General features: G+C 36.3%; 2 protein-coding genes across 13 annotated transcripts in view; one reads left to right on the forward strand and one right to left on the reverse strand.

Annotated features, from left to right (window-relative positions):
• Positions 1-10,511, reverse strand: part of MYO9A (myosin IXA) — a 301,754-nt gene extending 291,243 nt beyond the window's left edge. For 5 of the 9 annotated variants that reach the window (XM_031956316.1, XM_031956313.1, XM_031956318.1 and 2 more), the window contains exon 1: positions 10,157-10,511. The gene's annotated coding sequence lies outside the window, so the exon portion shown is untranslated. The remainder of the gene's footprint in view (positions 1-10,156) is intronic. The other 4 variants (XM_031956317.1, XM_031956319.1, XM_031956315.1 and 1 more) reach the window with 2 other exon arrangements.
• Positions 10,512-10,693: 182 nt separating this feature from the next.
• On the forward strand, positions 10,694-23,219 carry SENP8 (SUMO peptidase family member, NEDD8 specific). Of its 4 annotated transcripts, none has more exons than XM_031956324.1 (2): positions 10,694-10,798; positions 21,325-23,219. In XM_031956324.1, the coding sequence occupies exon 2, from the start codon at positions 21,361-21,363 to the stop codon at positions 21,997-21,999; it is 639 nt and encodes a 212-aa protein (XP_031812184.1). In that variant the 5' UTR covers positions 10,694-10,798; positions 21,325-21,360; the 3' UTR covers positions 22,000-23,219. The 4 variants fall into 4 exon arrangements, with proteins under 4 accessions (XP_031812184.1, XP_031812183.1, XP_031812185.1 ...); XM_031956323.1 differs by lacking the exon at positions 10,694-10,798 and adding an exon at positions 10,866-10,939; XM_031956325.1 differs by lacking the exon at positions 10,694-10,798 and adding an exon at positions 11,160-11,236.
• The last annotated feature ends 3,309 nt before the right edge of the window (positions 23,220-26,528 follow it).

Here is a 26,528-nt window from a genome sequence, read left to right on the forward strand (position 1 = left end):
TCATCTCTATCAGGTGAATAGTATGTTTGATCTTGATTTTTCTGATTTATCATTGCACTGATCAGTGTTCTGTATTCTTTCAAAGTTTTTTTTCATATGTTATCATTGTATAAACTGTTCTCCTAGATCTTTTTTCTTCACTCTGCATTAGTTCATTAAAGAAAGGAATTTACATTCTAATGGGGGAGGTAACTGCCCTGAGAGGAGCTGCCAGTGAAGGGAGCCAAAATAGGGACAGTTACAAAGATGGTGGAGCACAATAAGGTAGTCAAATGTCACCAGGTCTTCCAAAGACATTAATAGAATTCCTTTAATTGTAATTGTCAGAGCAAAAGGAAGAGAAGTAGATGAGGGGGAGAGAAGACATGTGAAAACCAACAAGGTGGAAAAACGGCAGAGTAGAAGAGAAAAGGAGGATGAGGATACATGGTCCAGGAAGGCAGAGCTAAAAAGTTTAACTCCATCCAGTTGTTGCCTACGGCCACCCAATTTTGGAGGCTGGAAGAGCAACAAGCAGGGAATGAAATAGAGTGAAGCACCAAAAAATCATATAATTGATAGTATTCTTAATCATTACAAATCATATTGGTTGCATTAACTGTTGCCAAAAAAATCTGCCAAAGTATACCATTAACTTGTTCTGAAAATACAAAGCAAAGATAGCATGGCCATTTTTAATATGATGATAAAAAAAAAAAAAAAGTATGCATTTGAAAGCAACTGCTAGTACGATATGCAATGAGAAAATACTTTTAAAAATTTCCCAAATAAATATAATAGTAAGTCAAGAATGTCTCCTTTCCCCAATATTGCTTGGCGACTCTTCTAGAAATCCTAGTAATAACTATAAGCAAAGAAAAAAAAAAAACATAAAAAGTTGCAAAAGACACAAAATTACTCTATTTGCAGATACCATGATATTTAGAAACTCTTGGAGAATCAGCAAAAAAAAATCAACTGAAACAACTGTTTTGGAAAAGTAGCAATATGCAAAACAAATAAAAAATAATCAGGATTCCTATAAAACAAGATAATACAAGAGAAATAACTAAAAGGGGAAAAACATTCAAAATGACTATAAGTGCATAAAATATCCAGGGTCAATTTACAGACACACAAGACATAAAACACAAAATACTCTTTTAAGAAAGGACAAAGAATTGGAGGCATAATTACCCTTCAGGTTTGGGCTATTAAAAACATAAAAATGATCACAAGTTCATAGTTTCAGAATGAAAAGGGACCTTAGAGATATCATATCCAACCCCTTCATTTCACAGTGAGAAAAATGAGGCCCTAAAAAGTACAGAGTAACCTTCCCAGAATCCCACCCTAATTCCGCATCAGGCTTGGAATTTAAACCCAGATCTTTACGATTCCAAATACCAGTGATATTCATCACACTACACTGCCTCTGGTAATATCATCTAATCTAATTTGTGAAATCTGTGTTACACCAAACTGTAAAGGAGTTGTTTTACAGAAGCAGACAAAATAATAAAATAATAAAATTCACCTGAAGAAAAAATGGGAATAGCAGGGGGGGAAGGGGGAAGAGAAAGAAAAAATAAATAACACTTCCAGAGCTCAAATGATGTATTATAAAGCAGTAATCATTAACAATTTTTATTATTTAATACTAAATAAAAAATTTGTAAGTACATCAGTGAAAGAGAACCGATAAGCAATCAATTAGCACTTATTAATGCCTATTATTTACCAGGGACTTTGAATTCTCATTGGAGAATACAAAGGCAAAAGCGAAACAATTCTACTCCAATCATTGGCAAGCAGGAGAGAAAAAAGGACCTCTGAGCTATGACCCTCAGAATAGCATCTATAAACAAGAAAGGAGGGTACTGTGAAAAGTTCCTAGGAAAGAGATGGGAGGTATTGGGGAGAAAATGACAGCAAAGAAAGATGGAATTTACACAGGACAAGATTTCAACAATCCAATTATGTGTAGGAAGATATTCCAGACCAGGGAAATTACCTTTGCCCTATGCCTTTAAAAAGCGGAATCCAGAGAGGTCATGGCAGTAAAGTGGATTAAGTCCTTGACTGACATTTACTAATCATGGGACAAAAATGCCAAGTCCCTTCACCTTGAGCCTCAATTTATTCTCGTATAGAATGGGAATGATATTTGTACAAAATTATTAATGACACTGTATAAGATTATGAGAAAAGCATCTTATAAATCACAAAGCAAGAGATTAAGCAAATAAATGTGAGCTATATTGTAGAGAGCAGGAACTCTGGAGAAGTATACTTGAAACAAGGTATTAACTCAGTGGAATTGATGAGAAAATGGTTCTCTAGTTCACATATATACTTAGTACTTAGTATGGTGATGTAATGGTTCTCTAGTTCACATATACTCAGTATAATGTAATTGTAATAGGGTATTTAATGGGGAAAAAGTGGAGGGTGGGACTGGTTGAGATTGGCAGACTACTGGATGAGACTGGGTCAGACTATGACAGACACAGACTGTGTAAGAGACAATAAAAACTTTGGACTCTATTCTTGTCCATTCTCGTGGTGTCTATCATGCTGAGACCAAGGCCCTTCCCGAGGACCTCCAGAAAGCTAGCCCAGACATTACACTATATTACTATAACTTGAGGAGTTCCAACACAACCTAATACCTAAGTTTCTGTTTTTATGGTGGTAGCCACAGAAGTCTGTAGTACATACCTTACTGTTCAACTAAAGCAGGAGACAACCAAGACCTCCATACATAGGTCTCTTCCTACCACAACTGGATCTCTGGCCATCAAACTATAATTGTTTACTTTTACTCAACATTCCATTCAGTCTTGTCAGAAACCCCAATTCTAACCTCTGATTTACCCTTAGAATTAAGAATACTTTTTTTTTTAAGTATCCTAATATTTCTATATCAATACTAATACATATGCACTTCTGTTGTGACTTTTTATTAGCCATCATGTTCCATACTTCCTGGCTTGGCCCAGCTCTCAATCAGGGTTTCCTCTGTCCTACTCCCACCCACGAACCATGCTGACACAGCAAATGTAAAACTCTATAGCTTAAACAACAGGATAGTGTTTACTTAATATGGTAAATATTACTGCTTAATGACAAGTTGTGGGCTTTAAGTTTACATTTCTTACTGGTTACTAGAATACATCCTTCAGTGATTAAAAGGGGCCAACAAGCTTTTACGAAAAAGTTGTGTCCAATAAGGCAAACCAACAAAAACAGTAAATACAATAAGCTACATATGACTAAAAACTGAAATTTCTTTTAAAAAATGCATCCATAAATATAGGTGAACTTTTAAAATGAAATAACTGGAGTTTGTGACAAAGATCAAACGGGGAGAAGGCAGTAGAGAGGGGAAAAAATTATCCAAAGAATTTAAATTGACTAACATAAAAACTAGCATAGTCAAAAAAGTTTTAAGAAGTAAAAATTTAAATAGCATAAAATAAAATTCAAGCAGTGTGCTCATTTTCATTCATGAAAGCATGCGCAAGTATTTGTAAGAAACTGTAAGCAAATCCAATTTAATCTACAATTATAAATTGATGGATGAGAGTAAATCTTAAATAATTTAAAAATACAATTGTCAGTGAATGAATGATTCACATAAGTATGTAGTTTAAAAATTTGACATAAGATTTGACATACCACATGTCAAAATAGAATTAGATCAAATAACAAAATGTACCAAGGTCTCAACAACAGAAGAATTCAAAACCTTTTATATTTTTGATCTGGAGATACTAAGAAAAGTATGTTTTGAAACTTTTTACAATAAGAAAAGAACACAATTGAAACACTTCATAACTTACAATTTACTTCCATTTGGAAGCAAATTTTTACTTATCCCAGAATTCATCCAAAGTATATTTTTGCTTCGATCTCCATTTCTATAAAACTTTTAAGGTCCGAGACATTTTCCTATCCTATGAAGTGACTATAGGCATTAAAAATACTATTATCCTTAATTTACAGATGTGAAAATTAAGAGGTCAGATGATTTATTTGCCAAGATTAAATTCAGGTTAACTGACTCCAGAGCTTACTGGTCTGGTCTCTTCATTTGCAACTCTATGCTGCCATACTGTTCAAAATAAGTGCTTAGTCAAGTCAACATGTATTTATTGAGTATCTACTATAACAGGACAAATACTATATACTGTGGATACCAAAAAAGGCAAAAACAGCCTCTGTCCTCAAGTTCCCAGTCTAATTCTAGTGGAGTAAGAGACTACATACAAACAACTATGGACAAACAAGATAACAGAATAAATTGAAGGCAATCATACAAAGCAGCAATATTAAGAAGGGAGCAGAATAGGACTTTTACAAGCCAGATTTTATCAGAGGCTTGAAAAAAGCTAGAGAAACCAGGAAGGAGAGATAAGGAGGGAGAAAATTTTAGTTTAGAAGGCAACCTAGCAACCAATCAGGTTAGGAATAGTAGGTGACATGTTTATTTCTTGAGATATAGGGCTGTCAACATCTTTAGAATCACAAAAAAGATAATCTTAAAAGAAAAACACAACCAAAGATCATTACATTTGTAATAAAAGAGAAGTATTTCAGAAAACCAGCTGTCTGTGACTCAAAACAGCAAGCTCAGTTTTCACTGTACATGTAACATTGCTCTGCAGCTGCCCGTTGGATGACCCCACTGCCAAAATATGCTGGAATCATAATTCACATTTAAGACCTAGAGGCAAAACATTTTCTTTAAAGTGCTTTAGATGATTAAGAATTCTACCTTTTCTAAGCATCCAAAACCTGAAGGATAAGCACCGGACATGGATTTTTATTATAAGGAATACCTAGATGAGAAAATCCCACTTACCAATACAGATCAGCACCTCCTGGGCTAGATGAGAGTATGAGAAAACTGCCTAGAACGCTAAGAGGATTAAATGACTTTTCCAGAGTCCCAGACAGTATCAGAAGCAGGTGGGACTTGAACCTAGGTTCTTCTAGCTCCAGAGGCCAGCTTCTTTTCATTATGCCATACTACATCTCATTCAAAAAAGTGCTTTTGTCAGCAAATTTATTCATATGTAACATTTTTCCTGCCATTCAAAAAAAAAAATATGACCCAATGCTATTGTATCTGTAAGGCTGAAAAAATTAAATACAAAAAAAGTAATCACACATTTGAAAGTACATAACAAAACCTTAAAATTGCTGATTACACTCATCAATTAAACTAAGCTCTAAAGTGGTGGCAGTGTCAAATGGAGAAATAGGGCATCTTGGAGAGATGTTGAAAAGGTAAAATCAACAAGGCTTGGGAACGCTTTTGAAGGGGGTAAGAGAGACTGAGGAATCCAAGATGACTCCTAAGTTGTGTACTGGGAGGATGATGTTGCTCTCTACAGTAATGAAGAAAATAAAAAGATGGGGAGGATGTAGGGGGAAAGAGCATTAGTGCCATTTTAGACATCCAAGCAGAGACATCTGAAAAGTAATTGGAGATTTGAAATTGGAAGGTTAGCACAGAGTTTGAGCCAGATCATAAAGATTTGAGATTCACCAACATATAGATGATAATTAAATCCATGAGAGCTAATGAAAAGCACCAAGTGAAATAATACAGAAAAAGAGGGCCCAGGACAGAACCCTGGGGGACACCTGCAGATGAGATGGAATCTCAAGAGGATTCTGCAAAGGAGGTGGAACAGTCAGATAATGAGGAAGAAAAACAGAAAGGAGAACTCTCTAGGTTCTGAAAACTTAAAGAGAAAAGAGTGGGTCAAGGAGGAGACTATGATTCTGTTGAGTATCAGATTGAAGAGAGGTCAAAGAGACTGAGAACTGAGAAAAGTTCATCTGATTAGGCAGTCAAGAAATCATTAATAACTTTGGAGAGAGCAATTTCAGTGGAATAACAGGGTCTGAAGCTGGATTATAAAGGGTTAACAAGAAAGGAAGAGGAGAGAAAGTTATTATTAACATAAATTACATTTTAAAGAAATTGACAAGTCATTCCATACAACAAATACTTAATTATATAAAACAAACTTGTAGTGAAAAATAATCATATTTGGGGTATATGGGTTAAACAGAAGTAGAATGTAAAGTACTACAGCTTTTTGTTAATAAAAGAGAGAAATTAAAGGAATATACTTGAATTCCTTTTCCAAAGTTCAAAATTAGTCAATTATTCTATTGAAAATAGATTTTTAAAGTGATTTAAGTCCAAAATCCATTCTTTTACTACATTTACAAAATTCTATAGTATTTCACTCAAAATGTCATCATTAAAAGTAAAAGTCATAAACAGGTGCCACAGAACTCTGAAACTGACTTTCTGATATCAAATGTCATTCAATTTGTTATCATTAGGTCAAAGACTGGAACCTAAAAAAGGAAAAATTCTCTTCTTCCTAGGAAATATGTTTAACTGTATGAATTAGTTTGTTTTAAACAGAGGTTTTTATTTTCAATCCATTATGTTGTTATGACTTTTTATTCCTTAACTACTATTATATACCAATTACATAAGGTAATAACACAACATAAAGGTATGTTGTGATTTAAATAAAATCCAATATATGAAAACTTGGTTTTTCTTTTTTCATTCAAACAGGGAAAAAAAGTCCTTCAACATCTCCATGAATTTTTTTCCTACCTAGAAAATGAAAATAGCAAATATTTGCCTACAGAAGTACTTAAAATAGTGCACATGTTTAAATTTAATATTTATATATCTCTTCCTTCAAATGGATGATTAAATATTGTCCTTTTTTTCCTTTGATCCACATGGTGCTCTCATGTAAAAATATGTAAAAACTCCCTCTATCAATGAAGATCAACAATTGTGCAATTTGGTCTAAGATTTCCTTGGGGGTAACAGAGAGCTTAACAGGCTTGCCCAAAGGGTTGTCGAATAAAGATGTGTCAAAGCTTTGAAGGACCTAATGAACTTCATGCTGCTTCTTACAACCTTCACAACTCCTCCCTTCCCATCGCGTTGTAGTGGTGATGTCTATATTTCTGTCACACCTAGAGTGGTTTGCCACTAAACCTTCTTTAGGCTCTTTTCACAGATGAGGAAACTGAGGCAAACAGGGTTAAGTGATTAAAGGGTCACATCATACACCTAGTGTTTCAGGCCAGACTTAAACCCATGAAGATAAGGAAATTGAGGCTCAGAGTTTAAATAATCCTTGTCAGTTCTAAATCTATGATCCAACAAAGATAGTGAAAGAATAAATTCCAACTCAAGTTACAGACTTCAGAGTGCTCAGTTCACCAAATGTCCTTCCTTCTATTTAACTCCTCAGAAATTAGTGCTCTACAAATAAAAGAACATTAAAGTAGTATTTTCAGGATTATAAAAATAATCTTTTCATTTTAAAGGGCAATGAGTTTTTCTTTAAAATTTATGAGATTCCTCTCAAATAGACTATTAGCAATTGAACAGATTCTAAAAGGAAGAGAAATGGTACGGGTAGATTTTGTATTATTAATTTCTACCAGATCCTTCACTTAAAAAGAATATAAAAAACCCAGACAATCATTCTTCTTCATCAAGAACTAAATAATACCAGTCCAACTTATTTTGTTATTATTTCATCAGTCAAAATGTATAAATATGTTGTAAAGTACTTCAAAATGCAATTTACTAGTTAACACTTTCTACTGTGATGCATGATCCTTAACCTAAAGGAAGAAGCAAATAAATACAGCAAAGTAAAGATCTACTACACTCTCCTTTTCCCTCTTTCTCCTTCTCCCTCTCCCTCTCTGAATATGGGTCCAATTTTATAAAAGAAGTTGTGATCAAGGAAGAAAACTGCCAAGATCCCTACAAATCCATATATTCCAAGCTTTCAATGAATACATCAACATTTCTTCTAACAGGAAGAAAAGCACTGTCATATAAAAGATATTAGATGGGAGAAGGAGGACAGGAAAGAAATCATCCTATTATTAACCTAGAATCCCTTAATAACTAGTACAAGATCATGAACAAAAATATAAAATATCAATTGTTATTTTTTCAAATTAAAAAGTCTTATCTTTGATTTTAATAATTAATCTCATACGATATTGGCAAGTTTTCAGAACATCTTTTCTAAAATGATCTTTATATTTATTGTCTTATGAGTGTGTATGTGTATTGTGTGGAGAGAGACAGAGACAGAGTAAGGACTAGCAGAGGGAGGAGGGTAGATCCCTCTATAACAGTGAAGTGGACATTCCTCCAAAATGCAGATCACCATCTAGCCACACCTACCTATCTTGTCCATGCCTTTCAAGTAAGTTTTACAAAAAGGATTCATCCAATTGACTAGGAGGCCTTCCTTATCTTGAAGGAGTAAGGATATCTTTGGAATCCAAGGCAGTATAACCATTATCTCTCGATCTTATTATGTGGTCAATAAAATTTTTATTTATTCATGCATTTCATTGATAAAATCAAAATTCAATCTAATGCCAATAAAAATATTACACAAAAATCACAGTTGTACAAAATATGTAAAATGCCAAACTGCCAAAATTAACTTTTTTTGGCCACAATCTATAATCTACAAAACCCAGATGACTACCAAATATTCTAAAGAGAAAATAAAACATCATCCATAACTGAACAGCAAAGATAATGGTAGCAAGATAGTATAAAATAAAGCATAATTTAAACAATATTTTAAAATTTTTAAATGACAATTTTAAATTTTTATTTTCACTTCATACCAAGCAGCACTGGAATTTTTCTCTTCCCCCAGAGAAAAAATTCTAAAAAGATCAGAGCAACAGCACAGATTTTTTTCCACCTGACATTATGACTGAAAACTAAGTTGGTCTATAATTCCAGTTAGAAATGCTTAAACTATTTATTTTAAAAGCTAATTTTGTTACATAGGGAAAGGCATCAGGAAAGTAGAACACGCTTGTTTTAATGTTATTACTAAAATATTAATTCTAAACCAAATGGAGAATGGAACAGAATTAAGGCTAAAAAAGATGCCTTATATCCTCCAGCACAACTGTCACATTGGCTGGTGTTATGGCCATTCGGTGATTAATTTTGAATTCTCTCTAAATTACATCATATTCTTGAATCTCTAAACTATAACAAACATCAGGAAAATTTTTTCATGATACAACCACTAGTGGAAAAAAAAAAAAAGCAAGCACTTAACTGTCGATAAACTTGGAATAAAACCATGCTATTTTACTCTGCCTACCTATATCACAAAGAAGAAACAAGAGGAAAGTCTTTTTCCCCTTTATGGTACACGATAGTTATGATAAAGTTCTCCCAGATGAATGAATTTTTGCTTCCAAGAGACCTATCTTGAAAGGTAAATTCTAAACTGGACCATTGGATCTGATTGAATGCATCAGCGTCTTCGAAGTTCAAACACTCTTGATTAACACAGCGAGAGCAAAGAGAGCCCTTTCTGGCGTGGAAGGGCTTTTCCAGCGGCCAGATTTGTTACTAATGACATCAGTGCAGCATTTTGCACTTGCTCTTCTGAGAAAGCCTGAGGTACCAAGGAGCAGCAGCAGCGGCCCGAGATGACTCTTCTAACTTGAAACATTGGGGACCTGGGCACAGGCTCCTTTTCCAGAACATCGGAAAGCGACAGCGAGAGAGAGCCCGTAGGAAGGCTGCGGCATCCCTCTCAGCAGGGCTCCGCTTAATAAATAATAAAGAGATCGATAACTAGACCGTGCTCCACGTGCCCAGGCAGCTCTGCTGCAAACCCTTCCCTGCAGCAGGTGAATCCGAAGTGACCTCAGGGCCGCCTTCTCGGAGTGAGGGGCAGGAGCCTCCCACCCGGCGCGAGGTGTCACGCCGAGGAGCAGAGAGGAGGGGGCGGGGGCCGCCGGGTGACCTTGAAGGAGCCCGCCCCGCGCCCAGGGGGCGAGGCCGGCGCGCCCAAGCTCGGCCCAGCAGCCGCAGCCCCCTCCCCGGCCGCAGCTCGGGGCCGTCCGGCGCAAGCCTGCCTCGGCCTCCCGGCGCGGCCCAGACACGCCCCCTCCCGGAGCCCCCGCGACTTCCGAGGCCGGACCAACGGTCTCTCGGGCCGGCTGGGGCCGGGCGGGGGCGGCCCGCCGCCGGGGCGGGGCGCGGGCCGAGCAGCCCCGCCGCGGGAGAGAAGAGAAGACGTGGGCAGGGTGGCCCCGCCGCGGCTCTTACCTCCAGTCGTCACAGGGTCCGCCACCGCCGCCTCTTCGGCTGGAGCCCCCAGCCCGGGGCGGACGAGGCCTCTGCTGAGAGACCCTGGGCCGGGGCCGGGGCCGGGGCCGAGGCGGCGGGACTCGGGCTCTGGGAGGGATGAAGCAGGAGGGTCTGACCGCCGTTCATCCCCTGCGTCCGCCGCCCTGTCAGCCCGACTCCACCCGCGCCGCACTCATCCCCGCCGCGAGGCTCCCCCGCACCCCCAGCACGCGCTTCGGCCGCCGCCGCCGCTCCTCGGCTTCCCGAAAACAGCGCCGGCAACCGCCCCGCTGCCTTCTCTACGCGGTCCCCCGCTCTCGGCTCAGTCCGCGCCCCCGCCTCCTCGCTAGCCGGTCACCGCGCGCACGCGCGCCCCTTCTCCTCGGGCCCCTCCCTCTGGGCTCCGCGACAGGCACGCGCACCCTTCCCACGCCCCTTTTCGTCAGTCCCCTCGACTCCCCGAACACGCCCTATCCCTCTCTCCCTCTCTGAAGGGCGCGCTTGCGTGCGACACTCTTCGCCTCCATTTCCCCCGCCCCCCCCCTTTTTTTTTTTTTTTGCTCCGTTACTACGACTGTTAATGACGCCTGACTTTCTCACTCCAAGCACGATGTCGCAAAGGTAGAACGGGTAGAAAGGAAGACTGAGCTGGGTTTGCGACGGCTGCCCTCGCTTTACGGTGCGCGCTGGGGGGGAGGGAAGGGGGAAGGCTTGGCGCGAGCCAAAACGGAGGCGCGTCCCGGGGGGCGAAGCCCGAGGCAGGTAAGAGGGCGGCAGCAGCCGATGTAAGCCGGTGCTGCGGAGCTGAGGAGGGCCAGTCGCTCGCGTGGGAAGGGCTGGGATGGGGCAGCTTGTCCCCCTGGCCCCGCCCCCGGCAGTCTGTCTCTTCTGAAATCTGGAAAGGAAAGCCAGGCCGCGGCTCCGAGGGTCTCGGGGACGCCCTCCCCGCGGTCTGCCACCCGAGACGGCGGCGGTGCTGGGCGAGGAAGGGGAAGGGCGGCTCTCCTTGAGGCGAGGACCCCCCCACACGCACGCACACGCACGTGCCGCACGTTCCACGTGAGTGAGCGAAGGACCCTGAGGCGGGAGGGAGTCTCCCCGCTTCCCTCCTCCCTTTCCCCAGCCCTTTACCTGGGACGGCGGCGGCGGCGGCGGCGGCGGCTTGGGATTCTCCCCCCCCCCGCTACCCGCGCAGCAAGGGCCGCCTGGCGGAGGGCTCTGCTCACTGTGAGCTCCCTGAAGCCCCATCGGCGCTACCCGGGGCTGCACCTGCCAGAACCCCGGGGACTCGTCTTGGGGCAAACTGTCAGCCAAGCCTCCCACGGCAGAAGGCAACTTTGTATACTTGTCAGCCCGCCCAGACCTTGCTGGGAATTCCCAGGCTCTGACCTGAAGACCTAGGAGGAGCAGCTGTTCCCCTCCTCCACCTCGCGGCTCCTGCCCCCATTGAGTGAGTCTGGAAGGGGGGCGGGGAACCCTGCCTCGGGTTCCTCATTAAACGAGCTCACCCTATTATCTCTCCGTTGTTAAACAGCTTCCTGTCATCCGTGCCCAGTTTGGGAGAAGGCTTTGAAGTTTTAAAAAAATTAATTTACATGTCGTATTATGTGGTAAGCCACAAGCCCCCTATTTTAGATATTTTTCTTCCGCAAACAAATAATTATTTTAGTCGGCTGATATTATTACCCTACATTCTTGAACTACTGGGCAGTTACTGCATACTTTCCCAGGCGTCCTCAGTTGCTCTTCACAGAAATAGTCAAGGCAAGTGTTCCCATTTTATAGATGAGGAAACAAGCTAGAGAGGCTAATTTGATCAGGGTCACATAGGAAGTGGCAGGACTCGGCCTAGAACCCTAGTCATCAGACTTCCACTCCAATGGGCTTTGGGCTAAAACGAATCTCGATAGCCGCCAGTGTAATTTAGTGGAAAGAGCTTAGGACAGATTGAACCCCTTATGTAAATCGAGGATGGGAATATCCACAATATGTACTTGACTGTCATAAAATGCTACATAAATATTGCTTTGGACCCGCCCTCTAGCAGTTTTATATTCCCAGGAATGAGAAATATTTAACAACTATGAATCCAAGATAGTATTTGTAAATGCCATATTAAATGATGGATATAAACGTATAAAGAGTTGATTGTATATGATATAATTAAGTAAAACGTGTTATTCCTGATAATTTTGTTTGAATAAAGTTGAGCTAGATTAAAAGAATTCTTAAAGTACCTTCCAACTTTTAACAAGCTAGAAATCTAAGACCCATACCTATATGTTTAAACTTGAGATGTGAATTTCTGTATAAAAGATTTAAAAACCCTTTTGCTTCACAGATGAACATAGTAGATATTGTTGGAATGTTGAGTTGGAAAGCTTATTTAGACAGCCCGGGAGGGGAGAAGAAACTTTGTTACTTTTTTAATTCCAAGATTATTTGTATACAGTGAGGGGAAACTAATATTTTAAAAATCTAGGTAATCTTCCTGAATATGAATATGAAATCTACTTCTCAAAGCTATTTGTTAAATGGTTTATCCATATTACTTAGTTATCTTAAGGAGATAATTTTATGGATAGTGAATCCTGGAGGTTGGAAAACCTAGCTTCAAATTTTTCTTTTGACACATTGGAGTTCATAGTACCCGGTCGCGGAGTGCCCCTCACTCCGAGAAGGCGGCGGGCCCTGAGGTCACTTCGGATTCACCTGCTGCAGGGAAGGGTTTGCAGCAGAACTGCCTGGGTCAGATCTCCTCACCTCTAGGTGCCCCCAGATAACTGAATTTATAAATTATGAAGTTGATGATTAACACAGAAGTTTCCACACCAATGAATTTACAGATTGTAGCTCAACACCCCCCCCTCCCCCAAGAACTTGCCATATCCATGTCAGAGCCAATTGTTCAGAACTGTTGACACTAGTATAGTAAATTGAGAACTATAGAACAAAATATTCATAAACGCTCCATAAACGCTCCTTCCAACTGTAAATCTGTCGTCCTAAAATGACCTATAGCTGTTTAAACTTATTAATAAAAGATATTCTAAGATGAGAAGGATATTATTAAAATGTCTAACTCAAAACTATTTAAACATAGTTTGCATTTCAATCCAAACTTTAACATTTAAAAAATTGTCATGCATAAAATGTTTTGGCAAATGTAGTGTTGTTGTTTTTTTTAATTCAAGGCTTTTATTCACTCTGTCCTTTTAAAATGTAGTAATCATCAAATTGTGTTTTGAATACCGTAATATCACAAATCACCTGTTTCTAAGGAGAGTTCACTGTCTGTGTTCCAGGTGCCTATTTTGTATGCCACGTTATTGTTGCCCAAAAAATTTGTTAAAGACCAAATACACTTTTTCTGATATTTTCTATCTATAAAGAAAAGATAACATTTGGTCATTGGAAAGCTTTTTTAAAAATCTTACACATTGGAGAAAACCTTTCTGAAAGAAATTAACTTCGTACGTTTTCCTTTATTAAAATATGTTATCATCTCAATGCCTGTAAATAATTTGCCTTTTTAATATTCAAGTATTCAGAGGGCAGTTTTGACCCTAATCTTGGTATTGCCTGATGGCCAATGAATAATTATATTCATGAGATTATTATTAATAGGTTTTTGCTTTTTCAAAACCTGAATTTGATGACTTTCCCATAAGTCTACATTGAAGTTAATGAGAAAATAAAAATAACATTGCCTAGCTAACTAGTTTATATTAAGGACCTTGGTCTACTACTGCAGGAGAATGTCCATTATGTGCTTTATTTAACACAGTTATTCAGAAGACTATGTTTTAAAAGGCTAAAAACATTTATGAAAGGAAAAGTTCATTTTTCATAGACCAATCTTATAACTTCTTTTAGTAAATAAAAAAATAAAACCTAATTAGTTTGGAATCCAATAATTAGATAACTTGAGGACAGGACAAAAATATGTCTTATGCTATGAAAGAATTTGCAGAACATAAATTAACTTTGAGGAAAATGTTTAACCTTTTTAAAAGAACTGTTTTCAAGGTTTTTTCAAGTACAATTTGCATACCAAACAATGATGAATATAAATAAGTTATTCATCTGAGCCTTCTATTGGACCATACTGTGTTAGTTTTTGGTTTGCTAAAGTAGGTTCTAGAAAAAAAATTTATTTTCATGTTTTTACAAAAGATAGACAATGATAGACTTAGGAGCCATAGTTTGAACTCTTTAACTAGGACACTTCTTAGCTACATGACTATGGACCAACTTCTTTGAACCTCGATTTTTATTAGTCTCTCTGGATTTGGTGCTGAGAGTACCATCAGAGATCATTTAGCCCAGTAAACTCCCATCTTAAAAGATGAAGAAACTAAGGCCCAGAGAAGTTGTAATTTATAGGTATGGCAATGCAGGCAGTCAAGCCCAATCTTCTGACTCTAAATCCCATCTATTTCTACTGCACTTTCAATATTCTTAAAATGGGATTGCTAGCCAGACTTTTTACTAGTTCAAATTAGTCTTTTTCCTAATTTGTTTAGACTAATAAGTTTTTAATTCATTATCATATAGTATAGCATAGGAAGTTTTCCAAACAAAGGACAAGTCTGTGATAGAAAAGGATAATCATGGATATCTAAAAGAAAGTTGCTTAATATTTACTCCGAATTGAGATCCTCTTCTAATATAAAAGAAAAATATGTAATTTGATTATATTTTGAATCCTAGAGGTTGAAGGAAGACTGGTAGTATACTGGGAACAGTTAATCTTTCAGTACTTTTGCTTTACCTCTTTGCATTGATAAATATGCCTAGATTAAAAAAAAAAAAAGGAAATCTTAGAACTTTGAGACTAAGGAGACTCTCAAAGAGGTTATCTTCACCTCTCTCCTCTTAAATAAGACATTTTTAAGTAATGGAAGGTAATAAGTGTCCATCTTCCACTGCCAGGTTTTGTAAACATTTGTCAGGCATAGCATCAAAATTCTTTTAAAAACTGATAGTTGAATTTCTTCACTTGTAAAATAGTGGTATTTTGTCATCGTGTGGATGTTGAAATTTATGAATTCATATTTGCTAGATCACAAAAGACTCATGTGTAATGCATTTTTAGGATATAGTTTGAAAATCTAATTCAGATTATTTCGTTCATATCTTGTGTGGACAAATTTAAATTACCTTTTCAAATGCAATTTTTAAAAAAAGGCTTCTGGATTGTAGGATTAACATTGAAAATACTCAATTTCTAAAAAATGTTTGAAATTTGTGCTGTCATGTAAATATCAAGCTATAAACTGGCTGACAAAATTTAAATTAGCATTTTAAGAGACATGTTAGAATTGCTTTTTTGTCAAAATTCACTCATCAGTGCATTTCTATAGTGCCTATCACTGTAGCCAACAATTGAGCATTAATAATTAAAAAGGGACAGGATGCTATCTTTTTGACCTTCAAATTTTCACCCAATTTGAGATCAATCTACAGAAATATAGTTATTCCACTGAGAACAATGCAATATTAATACAGCAGAGTTTCACATTAACTTTCTAAGTCACAGACATAACTTGAAAATTTATTGAAAAATTATACTTTTGAATTTTGAATTTTATTACATTTATTTTATGACATTTTTTATTTTCATTTTAGCAACATTGCAGACAAAAATCTGCCTTAATCTCCAAACTAATATTGAGCTATAAAATAACTTTGTTTAAACAGAAATTCTTCAGCTTAGGTTCACCGAAACAGGATTTTTTGGTATAGTTCTTTGTACTATTGCTTTAATTTTTGTGGTAGCCATTCTTTACTTGACTGGCTTATTGAGATTGTTTCAGGTTTTTTGCTTTGGAGACTTTTGTCTCCAGCAAGGAGAATTTTGATGAAAAGTATCTTGGGTGAAAAGAAATTTAATTGGTTCCTTGGAAAATCACTTGTGATATCAACCCTGTCATATTTTAATTGTGATGAAATATATAATTTTTTGGAAATTGGAAGTAATTTTTAAAATGAAATGTCAGTAAAATTTAAATCTATGGAGATTAAATAATCTGCTAATCAGAGGAGGGGATGCTTAAGAGGAACTAGCTGACATAAAAATTAGAATAAGATAGATTGCAATAAGGTCTTTAAAAAAAAGGTTTTAGTACCAATTCAGGAGACTTAATGATTGCTAGTTTGATTTGGAGTTTGGTTTTTTGCCTGGAGGAACACAGTAATGTAATAATGAATCTGAATGGTATGGGGCTTAGGAAAAGATAAAATTTGTATGTCATTCAGCTAATAAATTCAAATCAAAAAGCATTTTTTCAGTGCCAATTATGGATCAGGCACTACAGATGCAAACACATTGAATCTAACAGTATTCCACCAGCTGTCTGTAGCAGGCCCCGTTGATGTGGAAATTCTTAGCAGTTCTGCATATGTTATCTTTTTAAAATATTTTTCATCTATTGTTATTTGAAAGGCTGTCATATGGAAAAGAGATTAAATTTACTGTTTCTCCAGAGAACAGTATTAGGACCATTGCTGGGTGGAGGCTGTTATGGGGAATCTGAATTGTGTAATGGAAAGAGTACTAGCCATCAGAAGGCCTGGGTTCCAGCTGTGGTACCTCAGGCAAGTCACTTAAACTCTGAGCTTCAGTTTCCACATCTTTAAATTGAAGATAATATCCATAATTTTAGTTACCAGAGGTTGATACATTATTCATCTCATGAGATTGCTAAGGAAATCAAATGGTTATCAATTTAAAGCATAATCATAAAATATTCTATAAATGAGTTAAGAACTTTCCAACAAATTTCCAAAATCCACAGACTCTCAGAGAAGAAACTCTAGAAAACAGCTAGTATTCTATGTTTATTCAATTCTATCAGAACAAATCCTCTTCTCAGAATTCCCACTAGAATGTGTGCTTTTTGAGGGCAAGCATTGACTTCACTTTTGTTTTTGTCTCCCTAGTGCTTAGCTCAACATTGGATATCAAGAACTCTTTTTTTAAGTTTTGGCTGGAAAGTTCCAGTGAGGAGGAAATTACAACTTTCAGAGGCAGCCTGCTTCACTTTTGCATTGCAAAAGTTAGAAAATTAGAAGTTTTCCCCAAAATCGAGACTAATCTTTTTTCTATATCATAGCCCTCATATTCTTGAAAATATCTGTCATACCCACTCTTCTCCACTCCACCCCTAAAATCCTAAGCTTTCTTTTCTTAGGCTAAACAGCTCCAGCTCCTTCAACTGATTTTTATAGGGTATGTTGTACTCATGGCCCATCCCATCCTACTCACTCTGCACTGCACACTCTCCAGCTTGTTAGTGTTCATAAAATGTGGCAGCCAGAACTGAATTTTACACTCCAGATGGGATCTTAACTAGAGAAGTGGGCTGCATTTCAAAACAGAGAAGGTATCGTTTCTGAAATTTCAAGCCCAGAGACTGGATGACCATTTAGCAAACATTCATATGTTGGGTGGGAGTTTGGGCTACTTGATTTCAAAATACTAACAAAAATTCCATGGTTGATTCAAAAAGTGAAATTTTGTTAAAATTCTTAACTTGATTTTGCTGGGTTATACTTTAGACCTGATCATTACATAGATGAAATTGTCATTAACTTCAATAAGTGACTTGACCACTAATACACAACTGGCACTTATGCCTTGATTAAATTTAGGGAATCATTTTACTGGCAATTAGAGTGTCATGTTACAGTGACCGTCAGTTGCAGTTGGGATATTTCTGAGCAATTAACATTTAAACCTTACATAGTACAATAAAGAGTATATTTGAAAAATAAGATCTCTTAGGCACTTATTCTGTGCAGCAGAGCTACTGCTTTTTTTATGACGTCTTAAAACAAATCCTTATATGATTTTTTCTAGAGTTTCTTCTATCTCTGGGATTCTGTGCATTTTGGGTAAGCTTGATAATTGTTAGAAAGTTCTTCATAACTCATTTACAGAATATTTTAAGGTTATACTTTATATTGATTACCATTTGAATTCCTTAGTAATCTCATGAGATGAATAATGTATCAACTTCTGGGAACTAAAATTATGGATATTATCTCCAATTTAAAGATGTAAAATTTTAATTTTGTGTGATAACATCAAACTGAGATTGTTTTATAGATGTGTATGTAAATATAAGATGACTTAAGGAACATTATGTAATATAAAATATATGTGAATGTATAAAAACCAATGACTTATCTTCTACATTATGTATATGTAGATATAGGAGATGCTGTTATTAAGTGATTTATATATTTTATTTAAAATTATTATATAAATTTATTGTTTGCTTTAATAAAGCGTCATGATAACTAAGTCTAGACTTTTTACTCATTTTTTTTAATTTATGTATACGTGTGTGTGTACATACATGGATCTATATATGAAAGATTGTTATTCATATATTTATGTAAATAAATTTTATATATTTTATACATTTTAAAAGAAATGAGTCAAAAGTCTGGACTTCCTTAGTGAGGCTTTGTTACTAAAGCAAACAATATTAGCTTTTTCATCTTCTGACAACCATATGTACATTTTCCAGGGATGAAACCACATATGTTATAGAGTATATTTCACTGTAAATGCTATTGTTAATACTTAATCTCTTTTTTTTTTTCTTTTCTTTTTTTTTTTTTCTTTTTTTTTTTTATTTAATAGCCTTTTATTTACAGGATATATACATGGGTAACTTTACAGCATTAACAATTGCCAAACCTCTTGTTCCAATTTTTCACCTCTTACCCCTCCCCACCCCCTCCCCTAAATGGCAGGATGACCAGTAGATGTTAAATATATTAAAATATAACTTAGATACACAATAAGGTTAATACTTAATCTCAATGGATTCTACTCCTTTGCTCTAATTTACTTGTAGAATCCTTATTATAATATGATTTTAAACTATATTACAAGAAGCAGTTCTATAGAATGAGTGATTCTGATATTTAATCATTATTTACTGTTTTGTAATATATAAAATATCAAGAGTAATCAAATGTCTTAACTATAGGTGTCATTTGATTTAAAAATATTAATTTTGCATGTCAACTTTTAAGCAACTTTAAAGATTTTTTTCTCTGCTCAGTAGTTACTATTTAAATGACATAGTTGAGCAGGTGAAATGCATAGAATGCTGGGTCTGGAGTCAAGAAGACACATATTCCTAAATTCAAATCTGACCCTCAGACCCTAGCTGTGTGACCCTGGACAAGTCATTTAACCTTGTTTGCCTCAATTTCCTCATCTGTAAAATGAGCTGGAGAAGGAAATGACAAATTATCCCCATATCTTTGTCAAGATAACACCAAATAAGGTCACAAAGAGTCAGACATGACTGAAAAATAACTGAACAACAAAACATGGCATGTTAACTAGGTCTGAAAATCATTTAACAAACTGCAGTAGGAAGCATTTCCTCAAGTAACATCTAACCACCACTTCTTAAACATTAATTCTTTTTTTCAACAATTATTAAGTACCTACAATGCAAGAATTATATGAAAGTTTTAGACTTAGACTCAACAGAATTTTCAAACCAGAAGAGTCTTCAGAATCCTCCACTACAATTCTGCCATTTTATCAATTGATAAAACTCAGACATAGAAAAGTTCAATGACTTGCCATGCGACTTCTTAATGTCTAGTTCCTTACTCCAGTGTTTTTTTAAATTCTTAAGTTAACAAGTAATCAAGACACCTTGCATCAAATTGTTAGCCTTTTAAAAATAACATTTAATCTTTGACTATTTTGTGCTTTGTAATAGCTTTACTAGTATATGAAATTTTAAAAAATATATCATTACAAATAATGTGATTCATTCTTTTATTAAACTTTGACTGCAAAGGAATTTTCTATTAAATGAATCCAATAAATTCTTAATGTTTTATCTGTAGAGAACACAAGATACTGTAAATCCAGTACTATTCAGAACTGCCTGATTTATGTACATTGATAACATATTGATGTTTTCTATAATGGCATCTTATGTAGGGAAAGAACAAACAGTTCCTTTTGGAGTAAGCACTCCTCTAGCACCTAGTGCCAAAGATAAAATACTGAAACAAATTTGCTCCCTAACTCAATGCAAGCATTTCCAAGGAACTAGATCAGGAGATAATCAACTTTATTACAATCCCCCTAATGATCAATTTCTACTCCCACCCCAAAAGCAGAAAAGGAGGCTGTGCTTACTTTTCACCTTTTTTTTTTCTTTTGAGACAAAGTAAAACTTATATTCTTACTAAAGTTTTCTTGTTGCATTATTAAAAAGTGTTTCCTTATTTGCTGAAGCATCTTATCTAACATTAAACACAAATAAATCTTTGGTATACAATAGTTCTTTAAGGTTTATAAAGCACTTTCTTCACAACAGCCCTATGAGGAAGAATTAAGCCTATTACCATCTTAGCAGACTAAAAACAATTTCTATTTAAACAAACATTTTTTAGAGAGAAAACAAATAACATACTTGGACTTAAGCACTGAGTCCCACCTCTATATGAGATTTGTGAATGTCGGCTCTTTATTCAACTGGACGTTATTTTTCTCATCTTTTAAAACAAAAGGGGGCAACAGTATCTGTAGTTCCTTCCTGGGGTTATTTTGGAGATCTTTTAAAATTTTATAGGACAAGGACTAGACTCATGATTTCATTGGAATTGGGAATTCCAGAATGTTTTCTTCTGGAAGTTTTTATAATACTTCAGAATGTGCACTATAATATCATAAAAATGTCAGCTGTGACTATGACAGTAGTCAACAAAGCCTTGCACTGATTCAAAAGACTTGAGTTTTAGTTTTTATTACTAGTTGTCAATTTTCCCATCCACAAAATAGGAATAGGATAATAATAACCAACGTTTATGTAGCAAATAGAATTAATATATATCAACTATGTCATTGAAGTCTCACAACCTTGTGAATTTTGGGGAGGGCAGCACATGATAGTACTAATGTGATTTCTTTTTTAACTGATAAAAAATCTGGGGCCAAAACACCTGAATAAGATGTTTTGAATAAGAGCTATAATATAGGTCGTTTGATATAATCTATTGTTCTTCCACACTTCGTACAAATATGATTTAGTTTTCTCAAAAGTATTTATACAAGATATACATGAGTAAATGTTATCTTCTACCCTTTGCTTCAGCTCTTGGCGTTTGTTTCCAGTTGGTCTCTGTGCAGAATGGACCCTGTTGTTTTGAGTTACATGGACAGTTTACTACGGGAATCAGATGTTTCGCTGTTGGATCCTCCCAGCTGGCTTAATGATCATATTATTGGATTTGCTTTTGAGTACTTTGCTAGCGACCAGTTCCATGACTGCTCAGACCAAGTGTGTTTTATCAGCCCAGAAGTTACTCAATTCATCAAGTGTACCACCAATCCAGAGGAGATCACCCTGTTCCTTCAGCCTCTTGACTTGCCCCACAAGAGAGTTATATTCTTACCCATCAATAATAACTCCAATCAAGCAGCTGGGGGAACGCATTGGAGTTTGTTGGTTTATCTTCAAGACAAAAATAGATTTTCCCATTATGATTCACATAGCAGGAGCAACTCTGTCCATGCAAGACAGGTAGCAGGGAAAATGGAGGCCTTTTTGGGAAAAAGAGGGGACAAAGTGGCATTTGTGGAAGAGAAAGCCCCTGCTCAACAAAACAGCTATGACTGTGGAATGTATGTAATCTGTAATACAGAAGCCTTGTGTCAGAGCTTTTTTAAAGGACAGCCAGAACCACGGCTGCAGCATATCACACCTATGTATATCACAAGGAAGAGGGCAGAGTGGAAAGATCTCATCTCCAAACTTGCAAAAAAATGATTTGTTCTGAATAATTATCTTCATCTTTTCTTGAATTTCAATATTTTCTCTTTTTCTTTCTATTCTCTAAATCTCTGGTTCTGCACGCACGGTAGAGGGAAATACTCAATGTCAAGGTTGTACCCTCCTTTAAAAAAAATATATCTAATTCTCAGGCATCATCACAATGAAAGGCCATACTTTAACCATAACTTCAGGGTAACGGAGCCTATGAAACTACATGTACCAATACCTCCAAATCGATCACTTTCAAACTTTGGTTAGTAGTCTTTGCACCACAACTTTTATTTTGCAATTGATTACATTTAACCATCCATCTGCCATTGAAATGCATTACTTGCATGTATAATTGGTCTGTGCCAAATTAAAAAAAAAAAATTTTCACAATCTAGAAAAATTAGGAGCTATGGTAATGAGGAAGCATTCACTAAAATAGCAGAAATGGAACATCACACACTCAAAAAATCACAATCCCTTATAAACCAACTCCTACATACAGAATGACCAAGGAAATGGAAGCTGATAATGATAAAACCTTAGTCAAGCTCTAAAGTAACAGGATCAGTTTTATTTGAGGTTGTTTATTTCTAAATATTTGGTATTCACCACAAGAAATCTTACCCTGCAAATCATTGAGAAAGATGAAATTTATTCACTGACCCATTCTGTCTAATTCCTAAAGTGCAAGAAAAAAAATAAAAATATTGAATAATTTTGTACTAAACAGATTACTCTGGTTTGCCTCGATTTCATATCTATTGGCATTGTAGAGGCTGGCTGCTTCTGTGTAATGTCAGAAGTTTTCCCTAGCCTCAACTTTTGTTACCATTCACACAACCCCCTAATTGAAACTACAATTATAAAGCTCACTGCTAATAATTCATCTTTTTTTTTAATAATTCATTTAAATATTATAAAGATTAAACAACTACATGCAAAATTCTATTTGGCACCATCTTGGTTTGTTGTAGAGAAATTCTTTTGTCCTCTTTGTGATAATGATATCTTCCCCTTTTTCCTCTCCTCCCTCTCCCTATTCTGGAAGAAGAGATTTTATTCATTCCGATTTTGCTATTGTATTTATATCAAAAGCTTATGCTTTTTTTTTAGAATGTTTAAAAAAAAAAAAAAGACAAAATCACCACTTTAAACCCTTCCCTTAGCTCAAAATGTAAACAATATCTGGAACCAAGAATAAACAGAAATGCCTCCCCACCCCAGTCACTGCTGTGTGGTGGTGTTTTTCAGAATGCTTTCAAAGGCCTTGATGTATTTTATAAAGTGTATAGATCATAAACCTATAGGATACATATGCATGACTCTAGAGTAACATACGGTTCATAAACATTTAAGCTTTCACCATGGAACCTGTTCTAATCATCTCCAAAGCTGTGCACTCCAGCCCCTATCATCCAAAATAACTTGACCACAAACAATGTTAAAAGAGGAACAAAGTTTCTTTTAACCAAAGAGGGAGTTCATACTGAACTACACCTTAAAACAGTTCAGGCCACTGTTCTCATTCAGCAGCCAGGTGAATGGAGATGAAGAAGCTGTGGGGTGAGCCACAAGGAGAGGGTGAGAGGTGAAAAGAAGTGAGAAGACAAGAAAAAAAGCTCACAAGAATAAGAGGGAGTATTGGTACCAAAAAGTCAGAGGCTAGGGATATGTTACAGTTGTGGTTTCTAGATAAAGATTAGAAAACTGATATTACTGTTGACTTGAGAAGTACCATCCTCAAGGCTGTGGAGGAGGCAGAATCTTGCTGAGCCAGAGCAGTCTTTTTTAGAAGTATGGGGGATGCAAGTGGGATGAGGGCATTTTTACTCTGAAAAATGTCATTGAGAACAGTTAAACTGTATCTAATTGGAAGATTAATACCACTAAAAACGTTTTTTATTATTATTATTTTTTGGTCTATTCCTAGCAATGAATTTATTTGTTGAATTAAACTGAAGAAAGAACAAGATGTCCTTAAGATTATATATTTAAAAAAAAAAGTTATCTAAGGTATGACTGAGGTCACAAGTGTTTTCTTTGTTAAATTCCAACAGAATGTCATTTATATAAATGTTAGTGTTACTTGGGTGATAGTGACCTTGTGATCCTTCAGCAGAAACTATGACATCCCATAATTCATGCAAGTAAGTACCATTTTTGTATGATACCATATTTAAGTGATTAGGGGAGTCAAGATGTAGTAGGTAAGATTATTTCTAATAACATTTTAATCAAACCCAGTCTCATCAACTTGTCTGGTGACAGCAGGATATAATACTTGGTTTTTGAGTGCCTCCCAAAGAGCCACATTTTATTAAAAGGAATATGACTATAGTTGCATAAATATAGAGTTAATGTGATTATTCCCACAGCTGCTTCAGTTCTTCAGAAAACCAGAGCTAGCAAGCTCCAAAATCACAGGGGAGATAATACAAGAAGAAAATCTATCTTGGTTAGGCATAAAGTCGAACTTTGACTTCAGCAGTAATTGGGATGTTTATTTGCTGAGTGAAGCAATGAAATGCCCTTTCCTAAAAAGAAAATTGGAATCAGGAGGGTGGACTGAATGAGTTCCCCAGGAACTTTGCATCCTTGTGGTTCATGTCCCAAGAAATTTGGGTGTTAAAATGGGTCAAACATAGACTATAATTGTCACTTTGCACTTTTGCTGTTTTTCCTGGCACTGCATTAGTCTTATCTATGAAGTACATCCAATTTAGACCCCAAAGAAAAGACTGGTTAATAATCAGATGACTGTTTACTTGAACAAGAGAAGTTTCCTTTTATCATAAATTTTCACAGTGAGATAAACTAAGGTGCATTAAACAGAAATTGAAATATAAATAAGCACAGGTAGATTTTCTTTTTACCATTCTAAAATAAAAACACCTGGCCACAGGTCATACATGGTCATTAGTGCTAATTCTCATTGTTTTCAATAAAATTTATGCAATTGATGAGATTATGATGTTAGCTCATACTATATACACAGTGGTTTATTTACTTTTAAAGCATTTCAGCACTTCACAAAACAGTGAAAAATGTTCAGATTTACATATAATATACTATTAAAAGATTTACCTGACTTCCAATTCCTACTTCCCCAGCTTTACTGCTTCTCACAAAAAATAATATATTTTATGCAGAGTATTGTTTTCTGCCATTTTATTTTTAGATTTGTTGTTCAGTAGTTTTCAGTTATGTCCAATACTTTGTGATTTCATTTAGGTTTCTCTTGGCAAAATATAGGAATGGTATGCCATTTCCTTCTTTCATTTTACAGATGGGGAAATTGAGGAAAACATGGTTAAGTGTTTTGCTCAGTATCATACAACTACTAAGTGTCTAAATCCATATTTGGAGTTATCAGGCAGGCACACTATTCACTGTGCCACTTACCTGCTCATAATTTTAGGGATTCTGCATCCCCAAAAATGTTTTATGTTATCTGAAAGCTAGGTTAAATCATTAGGAACACAGAAAGGCTGCAAGAGATGGAAGAAGTAAACCATATTTCAACATTTTTAGTATCTGTCATTTATTTTTAAATATTACGGAAGAGTATTAGTAAAGTATAAGTTGAAGAATATATCAGTTAAGTCCAAAAGATATCTGAACTACTCACAAATCCTTTGGAAGTAACTTAGTCTCAATATCTGTATTTTTTTTAATGATTAAAGTCAATAAAAATTAGAAACAAGTTCTATGACCAGCTACTGAGGCCATATTTGCAACAATTATTTCCCATATTAAAAAATACTACAGGTTCTTGTGAGAAACTTTAAAAAAAATAAATAAAACAGCTTAATGAATTTTCTAAAAGAAGTTTGGAAACAGTGTAACTACCAAAAACTCAAGTATTTTTCAAGTACCTATAGTGTATCAGGCAATGTTTTAGATGCTAGAGCAACAAAGACCAAAACAAAACCTTTCTTGTCCCCAAGGAGCTTACACTGTACCTACCAAATAATTTTTACAAATAGATACAAAATAGATATCAAAAATATGGAAAATGGATAATTATGTAAAGCTGAGAAAAGAATGGAACTAGATTATTTGTGCTAATTCATGGCTAATTCAAAAAAAAAAAAAAAAAAAGGAACTTCAGTTAGAGAAGGGTCAAGTGCTAGAGGCCTTTAAATGGAATTTATTTATCCAAGGAAAAGCAAACATGTTAAAGTACCAAGGGTGGTTATAGACGCCATTAGTGTAAACAGTAAGGAAGAATTAAACCAACATTATCCTGGAGAAAAATAACAATACTGCAGCTCGGTTAAGTCACCATGTGTTAGTTGGAGCAAGCCAAGGGCTTTTTACTCCCATGTAACTATATGCTGGTCAGCCACAAATGAAATCAAGTGGCTAGTAAACAGAGAAAACCCTTTTCCCCATAGGAGAGAAATTGAACAGCATCCAAATCACAGGCAGCATCTGCTCAAGTTTCTGCCTCTTTCAGAAAAGTGAAAATGGAAACAATTTAACAAAGAAAAAACTGAATCATCTTTCTCTGACTCTCAGATCATTCACTT

Source organism: Sarcophilus harrisii, chromosome 2 (assembly GCF_902635505.1).
Source record: "Sarcophilus harrisii chromosome 2, mSarHar1.11, whole genome shotgun sequence".
NCBI classification, from domain to species: Eukaryota; Metazoa; Chordata; class Mammalia; order Dasyuromorphia; family Dasyuridae; genus Sarcophilus; species Sarcophilus harrisii.

Excerpts from the sequence above, each read along its gene's own strand:
- SENP8 (XM_031956324.1), top strand. The coding sequence starts at position 21,361 with ATGGACCCTGTTGTTTTGAGTTACATGGACAGTTTACTACGGGAATCA.